General features: G+C 48.6%; 1 protein-coding gene across 1 annotated transcript; it reads right to left on the bottom strand.

Annotated features, from left to right (window-relative positions):
• Positions 1–7,358: 7,358 nt before the first annotated feature.
• On the bottom strand, positions 7,359–8,015 carry LOC149163484 (uncharacterized). Its single transcript, XM_089429142.1, has 2 exons — positions 7,778–8,015; positions 7,359–7,698 (listed from the first exon to the last, which is right to left on the bottom strand). Exons 1-2 carry the CDS (start codon positions 8,013–8,015, stop codon positions 7,418–7,420), a joined length of 519 nt encoding a protein of 172 aa, XP_089285268.1. The 3' UTR covers positions 7,359–7,417.
• Between the last annotated feature and the right edge of the window lie 4,356 nt (positions 8,016–12,371).

Below are 12,371 nucleotides of genomic sequence, written 5' to 3'. Positions count from 1 at the left end.
TGTTTTCTTCTTCGATGCAAATGGTGAGTTCCTTGAGGAAATCTCAGGTCTCCCTCGTCACCCCTTCGAAGAGAACGAGGAATCTTTGAATGTCAGGTATGACCACACTACTAAGTACTTTGGAAACCGAGACCCTCCTCGGCAGCCCATAGGACCACCCAATCAGGACCCGTCATTCTACGTGCAGCCCCCTCAAGGGCAACCATTATACGGCCTGCCTGACCCAGGACAATCTGGGCACCCACAAGGTCAACCTTACCAGGAACAACCTATGGACATGGGAGGTCCGCCATACCCATATCAGAATCAACCTACTGGGCAGCCAGAGCAACCATCTTTTCAAGATCAGCTTGGTTTCCAGCCAGGGTACCCCCCTGGACCAACTGGCTCAGTTTACAATCCCTCAAATCAACCAGCCGTCCAGCAAGGGTATCCTTATGGCCAGGGTGGACAACCCTATATTCAACAGGGCCCACCTACCCCTCGAAACGCAAACCCTTCTGGGCAAGGGGGGCAACCCTCTGCCCAGCCTATATACCAAAGAGGGCAGCCTGCCGTACAGCAAGCCCAACCCTCTTCCCAACCCGGTTACAGTGGGGGACAAACGGGCCAACCGTCTATACAGCCAAATCAACCCGGGGTTTACCCTCACCGTCAACCTGGACAAGCTGGCCAGCCTCAGCGTCAACCAGCTATCCAACCAATTCGACCACCCGTTCCGCGAAGACAGCCCTTGGTGGCACATGGACAACCTGGCGTTCAGCAAGGCTATCCTGCTGGCCAACCAGGTCCATCTCGAATCCGACCAAGTCAACCTTCGGGACGTGTAGTCCAACCTCAACCGGTTCAAGGACAATACTCTGGGCCTCAGACTCAAACAGGTTATCAACCTCCATATCAAACGCAGCCTGCCTACCAGGCTCCGTATGCGACCCAGCAGTCACATGGCTACCAGCAACCCCAGGGGCAAAATCAGTATGCTCCTTACCAAAATTATCAGCGACCACAGGTCACTCCCTATCAAAATTATCAATATGGTCAACCTGGTGGGCAAGCTGCTAATTCATGGGGAGCTGGGGGGCAAACACAGGGACAGTCGTCCGCACACGGACAAAACTCCTACGGACAAACTCCCTATGTGCCAGGTCCTTTCGGACCAGGTCCGTCGGGACAAAATTCCTATGCGGCCGGTCCTTTCGGGCCCGGTCCGTCTGGACAAAGTTCGTGGAGGCAACCCCAATCTGGGTGGAACCCTAATATCGCCTCGAACCCTCAGCCACAGATGTCCTTCAACCCGCAGCTACCATTTTTGGCTACGTTGGAACTACCCGATGTGTCCAAGTTAACAAATGATCCTATTTTGCATAACTCATGGTGGCCACCGGTTCCGACCAAAATACCAGGTGACTGTCCAAAGTTCGACGGCAAAGCCGGAGAGGATCCTCAAGCCCACGTAATGACCTATCACCTCTGGTGTTCATCTAACTCATGGCTTGATGATTCTATCCGACTGCGCCTCTTCCAGAGGACCCTCACTGGTTCAGCCGCAAAATGGTACATCGAACTTCATCGCGGTATGTTTTCAGACTTTAACTCGTTGGCTATGGCCTTTCTTACTCATTTTCAGTTACCCATTCGGTACGAGACTGGGACCCATTTGCTCACGTCTCTAAAACAGGATACGGCAACGCACATCTCTGATCATATACATGAATGGAGAAGGCGCCGTCGTTTGATTAAATTTTGGATTCCCGATCAACTCCTGACCGACTGGTTTACCACGTCCTTTGTTCCTAAAATTGCCAAAGATATTGCAATGGGGGCGTGTGTAACTGAAGAGCAAGCGATTGCGCGAGCTCAGTACCTTGACTTAGTATATTCTCAGTCAGGTACTTTGTATGACTATTTGCCAGATGCCCCGAGGCACGGACAAACCAAAGCTCCACCGAAACCGTCTGTGGATGGAGTTATTGGCTCCGTGAATTCACCAAGTAAGAAATCAACCGCAAACTCTGGGAAGCAGAAACAAAACGCCTCTAACGAGAATGCTTCTCAGAGCCCATCTATTCCTGGGAATACCTCCGAGGTAAATGCCGTCCAGTCCACCGCGGCAGACAAATCCTCGAAAGGCAAAAAGAAAGGAAAGGCCAAAGAAAAATCCGGACAACCTAAGCAAAATTCTCCTAAACCTCCCACCGAGGACGGAGCCAAGCGGAAGCCTAAGTATCCCTGCCTCATTTGCGAGGAGGATCACTACACCAAGGACTGCCCTAGGCGGTCCGAGGTTAGTTGGCTTTTAAAAGGTGCTTCAGGGTCCCCCGCCGTCCTTAAAGAGCCTTTCCCATCCCAGCAGACGCATCAGGTGGCCGACCCTTCTCAATCCTCTTCCTCGTTCGGTTCTCAAGTATTCATGGCAGGAACCATCCCTGTCCACGTCACGACTCGAACGAAAGAATATCCATCTTCAGCCGGGAAGGAGCCGGAGATCCCCTCCAGCGCTCCCGCGTCTAGTTCTGGCCCTCTTCACATTGAACGGCCCAGCACCGAGACGATCCCCCGACCCCCTCCCAAAGGTGTACTCAGGAAGTCATCTTATAACCCCAATGCTCGTGCCGCACAGCATTATAGCATTGTCGAGGACTTAGCTCAGGCTCCGTCTGCTATGTCTGCGTTAGAAGTCCTCCAGAGCTGCCCCTCCCAGAGGAAGTCCCTGCTATCAGCAATTGGTGGCATCGACCCGGCAGATTCGGATCTCATTTCTTTCGACCTCGAAGGTTTCACGCAGAGATTACCTCATCAGGTGGCCTTCCTTATACAAGTTCTCATCAAAGGCAAGACGATTCACCGTACTGTCATTGATGAAGGAGCCTCAACCTGCATCATGTCGGTTGCTTGTTGGAAGGCTCTTGGTTCGCCTGCTCTGAGCCAGTCTCCCACCACCCTAGAGGCGTTCGATGGAAGAGAATCTCGTCCACTTGGTATCCTCCCGCGTTTACCTATCTCTTTAGAAGGGAAAACTGTAGAAGTCGAGGTTGAAGTCGTTGACGCTAATCTCACTTACAACCTCCTTCTAGGACGAAGCTGGACTTATGCCATGCAGGCCGTGGCTTCCTCTTTATTCCGTGTCGTTCGCTTTCCCCATCAAGGAAAAATCGTCACGGTGGACCAGCTGTCCTTTTTTGCTTCCTCTTCTGAAGGGAATGTACCATTCGTGGAGCATACCTTCAAATCGCTCGAGAGTGTGGGTGCCGGACTATTTAAAGATCCCTCCTTGATGGGAGTCTTTCCCCTCCCACCTCCAAATCTCGCCTCCGTTAACATGATCAGGACGCATTCTGATCCATGGGTTCTCCCTCCCGTGAATCAAGAAGACTCATGGGGCGAGATGATGCCGTTGAGCCCAGCCGAGCTCAACTACATCGAAATAGTTGCTGCATCGGCTTCAACCTCCGGACCTGCTTTTCCAAGCAGCGTTCCCGATTCACCTCAAACCTTCCCCTGGTTGGGAGAGAAGGCCACCTCGGACCCCCTGAAAGAATCATTCCCATCCGACGAGGCTATTATCGAGACTATGTCTCCCGAAGAGCTCCCTTGGTTTGATCACCACCATCGCTCTTCGTTCCTCCCTCCTTATTCGGAAATGGCCACGTGTCTCGGAAAGTTTGCTTCATGTCTCCCACATATCCCTCTCCAAACACCTATCCAGTTATATCAAGTGTCCTCGGAAGGGAACATGGGTAACATTACACAAACTTTGGCTATCGACATCTCTGTCAAAACAGGAGTTGTCGAAAATATTTATATTGGAGTCACATGTACTCCCGAGGAAATTCAAATCTACACAGATCTATTTCGTGAATTTCGTGATGTTTTCGCATGGTCTTACGAAGAAATGCCCGGCATTGACCCCAGTATCGTGGAGCACGAAATCCCTACCTATCCTGGGGCTAAGCCTGTTCGTCAGCGTTTACGCCCGGTGCACCCTCGAAAGGCTGCAGCCATCAAGGCCGAAGTTGAAAAGCTTTTTCGAGCTGGTTTCATTTATGCCATTCCCCTCACAGAATGGGTATCTAATATAGTTCCTGTCAATAAAAAACAGGGCACTATTCGGGTTTGTGTTGACTATCGCGATATTAATCGCGCCTGTCCAAAAGATAACTTTCCTACGCCTTTTATTGATCAGCTTATCGATGATTGCGCAGGAAGCGAAATTTATTCGTTCATGGACGGCTTTTCTGGTTACAACCAGATCAACATAGCCCCCGCAGACCAGCACAAGACCGCTTTCATTTGTCCTTGGGGCACCTTCGCTTACAAGAAGCTACCTTTCGGTCTTAAAAATGCCGGTGCCACTTTCCAGCGTGCGATGTCGTATGCTTTCCATGATATCCGAAACATCGTACAACCTTACCTGGATGATCTACCCGCTCATTCAGCTAAACGTCAAGACCATCCATCTCATTTACGCGAAATCTTCCTTCGCTGTCGACACTACCGTATTCGACTCAATCCGCATAAGTGTGTCTTCTGCGTGGAATCTGGCCGACTACTCGGGTTTATCGTCTCCCGAGAAGGCATCCGTTTAGATCCCCTTAAAGTCGAGGCCATTGTGAATCTTCCTCCCCCTGCCACTCTACAGCAATTACAAAGCTTGCAGGGAAAAGCTAATTTTCTCAGACGATTCATCCCAAATTATGCCGAGGTGGCCAAGGGTTTCACGCGATTACTAAAGCGAGACACGCCCTTTCATTGGGACGCTATCGCTCAGCAATCTTTTGAGCATCTTAAAGACCTTCTGGTCTCAGCTCCGCTCCTAAGACCTCCAAATTACCACCGTGACTACACCCTTTATCTGGCCGCCGCCGATACCACCATCGGCATGGTTTTAGTGCAAGATGATGACGACGGCTCAGAGCACGTTGTATACTATCTTAGTCGCAACCTCCTTGATACGGAGACTCGCTATGCATATGTCGAAAAGTTGGCATTGGCTGCTGTATGTGCCGTCCAACGTTTCCGTCATTACATCCTGTTGCGCACAACGACCGTAATCTCTGACTGCAACCCCATGACCTATATTTTATCACGTCAGTTGCTGGGGGGCAAATACTCGAAGTGGATCGTAATCCTCCAAGAGTTCGACTTGGAATTTACTGCCGCCAAGTCCAAGAAATCACTGGTCTTTGCTGAACTGCTCTGTTCCTTACCATCTCAATCTGCACCATCTCATTCAGAGGAGCAAATTCCGGATGAAACACTCTTTCTCATCAGCACTCTCGACCCATGGTACGGGGACATCATTGTATATTTACAAACGTCTTCGTTTCGTCCTAATACATCAAAAGAAGCCCGACGACGGATCCGTCATCAGGCTCAACCGTATCGCATTTTGGGCGACACCCTGTACCGCCTCGGCGTCGATTCCCTTCTTCGCCGATGCTTAACTCTCGAGGAAGCTGAGCGAGTCATGAATGACTGCCACTCCGGCGCTTGTGGTGGCCACATGTCCGGATACGCTACCGCTCAAAAGATCCTCCGCGCTGGTTATTTCTGGCCTTCTATATTCAAGGATTGTATCCTTGCTGTACGCGCATGCCACGAATGCCAGGTTTACCACCGGAAGATGCGTACACCTGTTGCACCACTGCACCCTGTTGTCACCGTAGGTCCATTTGCCAAATGGGGCATCGATTATACGTCCTGTAACCCTCGTTCGGCCGGGGGGCATGGGTACATTATTGTTGCCGTGGATTATTTCACCAAGTGGGCCGAAGCAATGCCTACATTAAACGAAGACGGTCACACAGCGGCGCAGTTTCTATTCAATCATATCATCACTCGCTTCGGAGTCCCTCAGGCTATCGTTACAGATCACGGAAAGCATTTCCGAAATCATATGATGACGGAGTTAACAAACCAGTTAGGCTTGCGTCAAGATAGTTCGTCACCCTACTATCCTCAATCTAACGGTCAAGTTGAAGCTGTGAACAAAGTCTTGATCACCATGCTTCAACGCACCGTCAATACGCACAAGTCAAACTGGCATCTAATGCTTTTCCCAGCCTTGTGGGCCTACTGGACTTCTATGAAGGATGCCACCGGTTTCACCCCGTTTCAACTGGTCTATGGACTGGAGGCTACCCTTCCCGTCGAATGTGAAATTCCTTCATTAAAATTAGCTGTCGAGTTGCTCCCCAACACCACTTCGGTGGAGGAACGACTTCTTTACCTAGAACGGTTAGACGAGACTCGTCGTTTGGCCTCTCTGGCTATCGAAGCACAGAAGAAGAGAGTCAAGGCTCACTTCGATCAGAATATTCATCCTCGTTCCTTTGTTGAGGGAGATTTAGTACTGCTCTACGATCAAGCTAAGGATAAGCTGGGGGCAGGAAAACTCGAATCCATGTGGTTAGGCCCCTACATCGTGAAACGTGTTTTACAAAAAGGCGCATATGAGTTGATTGATTATGAAGGGAATCCTCTTGACAAGCCCCGAAATGGGCTCTATCTGAAGAAGTACTATGCATAACTGCTCACAGTCACTTTGTATATACGTGTGTTTTTGAGTTTTTACTGCATGAGTTTCTTTCGCTTTGGTGTGAAGGCGTGTTTTTGCCCCTTATTATGCTTTCTCTTTCCTGCGCAGATGTCTCGTACTCCTTATGTTGGTTTCGCTGATGGTGCCTGCCGTAGTACTTGTAATTTGTCTTCGGCAGCGTGGGTGATCTACGATCCTCACGGGGAGTTGATAAACCTACAGGGTGTGTGCCTAGGTCGTACCACTAACAATGTTGCCGAGTACAGTGCTGTAATAGAATTGCTTGCCGAAGCAGTTGACCTCGGCATCCGAGAGCTAGTGGTAAACCTGGACTCCCAGTTGGTGGTCCATCAACTGAACAGGCAATATTCCGTCAGAGACCAGCGCATATTAAGGTTATACCTACATGTGAGATTGTTAGAACGGAGTTTTGATTTCATTACTTATCAGCATATTCCAAGACGATTAAATACGTTGACTGATGCATTGGCAAATCGTGTATTAGACAGACATTTGCGAAACAGATAAACATCATACAAAGAAGGAAAGAACAGCATAGTAAGACCATAAGCATATGTAAATAAATCATTCCAAGCATAGTTTGCACGTGTGTTTTTAAGCTTGCATTAAATATATAAAATCCATGAGTCGAGTGTCATGCGAATCCATACATAAGATCACAAATTGTACTGAACAAACGCATAACACAAGATAACACATCATCACATGTAACAACGACTCATCCAAAAACCGGTATGTATATATATATATATCGTGTGGCGCACTGAGGCGCTCAAAAATAGAAGTACGTGTCCAAAAATCTCAATACATCCGAGTCATAATGTCTCAAAATAAACAGTGGAAATAAAACCTAGGTGACTAATCGGCTGGGTGGTGCTCTCTGTAGTACACGGCCGCTCGTGCTACCCGCCTCAGAAGGCGGTGCACTCTGGGTTCCACACCCACTGTGTGGATCTGATGCTCCACAGGGACCTCCTCAACCCCCTGGAAATCCGGTACCCCCTCCAGCAACCCCTCAAGGTTGCGAGCCACAACCTCTGGCGTGTTGGCCTCTGGAGGGGCTAAGGCCAAAGCTCCGGCTCCTGGGCCCTCTCTCCGTGCCGTGACAGCCAGGCCAATCGGTCTAGTAGGCCCTACATCTGCGTGACAAGACATTTATTAGGACATGTACATAATAAAAAAAATATACAAAACTCAAAAAGACAAAAAGTGTCATACCTGCATCATCCCACTGTTCACCCGGAGGCAGCACCAAGTCAGGATCATTGCGGAAATCCATCCCTGCATATGGCCAATCCTGTACGAAGATCTCCTGTTGGTCCAACCAGTCTCTGAAATATACCCCCCAGCTATGTGGTCGGCCGCCACCCCCACGTGGCATAATCCGAGCCCATCGAGTGGCCCTCGTCTCTCGAGGATCTCTGGGGGCATCCACAGCCATAGACTGCAGCCGCATGGCTGGTACCCGCTCCAGAATAAGCGGGACCAGGATCGATCCATACCCGAACTGCTTCGTCTCTCCGCGACGGCAGTTGCTCAACTGCCTTTTCATATTGTTGCACACTGCAGTGCACCAGTCGAACACGGTAGGCTCGAGACACTCGAGGGCTAGTAGGAGATGAGTCTTGGACGCCTCATGGTTCGCCATGCTGCCCGCTGCCCGGGTCACCATGAACAGGATGGTGCGCAACACTATGTCTCTCACTGTGGGGATCGAGCACTTCCCACTCCGCGTCTTTACTGCCCCTGGGCAAACCTCAGCCATTAAGTCATCCAGGGTACCACCGCTAGGTCGCTGCCCCTCTAGGATGGGCCTCCCACCTCGGCGCGACAGCCCAGTCAAGAAGAAGATGTCCATATGATCGAACTCGATGTCGTGACCGCGGATGGTGAATTTTTGGTCCACCGGGTTCCATGCCCTGATCAGCAGCTCCAGCAAATCATGTTGGGCCCTTAGGCGCGGCGTCAGGAAGAATTTCATGAATCCACACGCCCGCATGGCGTTGCAACAATTTACGTCTCCCCAAGCAGCCACATCCTCCACATCGTGAACTCTCTCTTGCCATTGAAAAGCCATGATGTCCTGCATGAACAATAAAACCGGTCAGAAGTGCTTCCAGGTAAAAATTCACGTTCATTTTCAAAAAAACAAAATTTTTCCGCGCCAGCGCGACTGTTTTAGAAACAGCCGCGCTGACAATGGCAGCTCTTTGTTAAAAATGCGAGGTCAGCGCGGAAGAACACGCCTTTTCCGCGCTGACCCGAAGTTGGTTACATTGCCTATTTTTCGATCAGCGCGACCCCGTGGGCAATTTCCGCGCTGACCGAGGGCGCACCCATGCAAATAAAAAATGCCCAATTGGGCCTATCCGACCGTTAAAAAACTCCTAAAATGAACCAGAATGCAGGGCAAAGGAATGGGAACCTACCTGGAAGAAGCAGATCTGAAAATGGTCTCCGGATGGGCTGGAAATCGCTCCGTCAACTTTTGGCTTCTCCACGTTCTTCGCACTCCAAATAGTAAAATGGTAAAAATGACTTATTACCCCCCCCTATTTATAGTAAAAACTCCTAAATTACCATATTTTTTGGGTTTTTACCATTTTTTGCCATAAAACTAGCCTTGGTTCTGTTTTCAAGCATGTTTCAAAATGTTTTTACGTATATCGAATGGATTTATGCGGGTAGTGCCCTTGTGCAGGTACAGGTATCGCAGCTTGGTCATGACAGTCCACGATTCATGTGATTCCCAAAGTGTCGTCTCTAAGCTCTTCTCCGACTTTAAAACAAGAGAAGATGGCCGAGCTCCCTTTCAGCTCGTTAAAGGGAACGAAAGGCGGTCGTTTTTAAGCTCTTTTTCCGACCGTTAAACCAAAAAGATCGCCGGGTGCTTGTCGTTTCGCGCTCGATATTGGCTCTAAAACGACGTGTCTTCGACCACTTTTTTACTTTTTCCGGTCGGCGACACTATTTATGAAAAGTACTCCTCGGTTGTAATGACCGGGCGGTTCTTTCGAGCACAGTTTTATACTTTTTCGGGCTCGAGAGACACAACTGTACGAAAAAGGACCCCCCTGGAGCCTCCTTTTCCGCATTCTTTTCAGACTCTCGAAACAAGAAAAGAAGCCGAGTTTTTCCTTTGTCAGGCTCGTTAAAAACTCAATGACATCGGATATTGTCAACATGACACACATCAAGCATATGTTACCCCCGTCAAGCTTGTCGTCCAAAAATAATCGGGGTACCTGCCTGCAAAGGTGGGGAAAATGGAACTTTGATTACAGTCGTCTCGGCAGTACGTCGCTCTTGAACACGGCACTCCGCTGTTTCGTGTCTGGGTGGGGTCATCTCATCTCGTTTTCACTAACCTCCATGGGTTTGGGACATCCTATTTGACCTCTCATCTGTTTATTGCCATCATCATCCTACCCGCAGCTCATTTGATGTCAAGTACTGCCAAATCCGTTATAGTGCCGTTATGTGTTCAAGAGAAGTTGTCCTCTGCCACAAAGCAACCTCGTTCGCTATCTCGTCACAAATTATTATACCTCTGTCTCGTGTCGTTGATGTGGGAATCATTATGGCCCACCTTCGATCAAGGCCACTTCTCGTCGACTTCAACTCATTATCCGAGAAAGTGACTTAGAGACTCCTTCCAGGTGCCTTGGAGCCTGCATGCCTCAATGGCAGGTTCCTCGTGTTCGACGCAAGGTTTACATCATTGACCTACGATCGAATGATTCCGTGGGTGTTCGACACCAACTCATTGATTCACACGCTACGGATTGTACCTATAGTACCTTGAGGGCCATTGTCATTATTGGTGGTACCTCTCGCGTCTGTTAACGGTTCTCATCATTGACCGGTAATCAGGCGATGTTCATACATGTTCGACTCCAACCCCTGTATTCACATGTGTGGACCTGTACTCTGTTCGGGTCGAGATGGAGCGCAAGACCCTGGATCCTTGCTCACTATGGTCCAGGCTGCGATTTTGTGGATAATCATTACATGACTCATCGATGGATGGCTGCGCCCATACCTGAGTCCTCATGGATGGCTGCGACCATACCTTGTCTTTATTATGGTCTCTTTAGCTGGGTGGCTGCGTCCATACCATAGACCAGTCTCGCATGTCTTTTGGATGGCTGCGCCCATGCCTAGACTGCATGTATATGATTGTCAGAGATTTTTCGGTACTTCCTGGTGGTGTTTCAGTTCGGCGTGTGTTGTAAAGCATTTCACCCCTCCCACTCTCTCGGTCTTCATGCTTTAGGGGGCATCTGTTACACAGTAATTTATCACTGCCTTCCTGTCAGTCACCCTGCTGTGTCCAAGAAGTCACAATCACTAAGTGTTTGATCCCTGAACTGGCTAAAAACCCATTTTTCCAAAGTTTTGTGCATCAGCGCGTCTGTTCCTAAAATAACCGCGATGACCAGCGCCCCACAGTCTATTTCGTGCGCTGCCATCGCGGAAGAACATCACTTTTCCGCGATGACGCACAGCGCGGCTTTCACGTGTCCTTCCGCGCTGACATGGCTTGTTCAGTTGTTGTCATGTGCTGACAGCGCGGAAGTCTCCATATAATCCGCGCTGATCCAGTTTGGGCGAATTTGTTCAAACAACCAGCCTTCCAGATCTCTCCAGGCTTGGTTGTTAGCTTTGTGAATGTCGACTCCCTTCTATGGCATGTCTGTTCGACCTTTTGCAACTACTCCCCTTGAAGATAAGCTCATCCTTCCACCTTTTTAGGAGACTCCTTCTCCTATATAAACTTCCACCATTACCATGAGCAGCTAGTTAGAAAATAGCTAGACTTAGCTTGGATTATACAAGAGCTTGTAGTGCTCAGATTGCTGCTATAGGTGTGGTGTGTTAGGAGTGGAAGTGATTGATTGCTTTGGGAAGTTTGTTTGTGACATTTGTGTGAGAGAGAGAGACTAGTTTGTCTTGGGAGAACCATCCTCAAAGGTGAATGCTTGAGATACATGCTGACTGATCCCTCCTGAGAAGTTTATCGACGTCAGAACATTTGGTTGTACTCTTCTCTATTCTGATTAATAATAGATGACTGCTATTATTGTTCCATTCTCGTTTGTTTATGCAATGGATAAATGTGAATTATGTCTTTTCTGACTGGCATATAGTTACTTTTACTAGATTTCACGCTTGCGTTTGCTTTCCCTTCGTGTGTGCAGGTGTCCGTTCGCGAGGATCGCGGAAGACTATGACCAGCTGAAGCGAAGGAGCAAGGGAAACATCACCTCGACAAACGACAGCGCAGGAATCCAAGTAGGTGCTCTTTACTTCTTGTCTAATTGTAACTAGGAACATGCGTGGCAGCATTGTGTGATTGTTGCTAGACCCCTGTTGGGCTAGTAGGGATCGCCTCTATCCGTAGAGGGGATTTACCTTCTCAACAAAGGTCATCAACATTGAAACACTTTACACACCTTCTTGTTCTCTGGGAAATATGGGATCTTTGTGAACTCAAAGCAGAGCATATTTGGACTTTCTTTTGCCAATCATGAGATATGAAACCTATTGATATAGGTATCCAACACCTATTAATTAGTTAATTAAAAAAATAATTAATTAAATTAATTAATTAATTAAATAAATGAAAATCTAGCCGACTTATTTTCTTACATCTTTTCTTTAATATCCTATATATATAACCTAAATCTAACTCCTGGATACATCATTAAGATCTGGAGAATATCTATTGACGCATCCCCTGATGATGGACTCACTTGGTAGTCTGAAACATTGGGTTCACAAAAACTCTATAACAGGTCATTCCTCCTCT

The sequence above is a fragment of the Pinus tabuliformis genome, chromosome 5_1, assembly GCF_031772625.1.
Source record: "Pinus tabuliformis cultivar Carrire ecotype Pingquan chromosome 5_1, CPIR1, whole genome shotgun sequence".
Taxonomy (NCBI): Eukaryota; Viridiplantae; Streptophyta; class Pinopsida; order Pinales; family Pinaceae; genus Pinus; species Pinus tabuliformis.
Note: the sequence above shows the minus strand (reverse complement) of the source record. Positions and strands in the feature narration are given on the sequence as shown.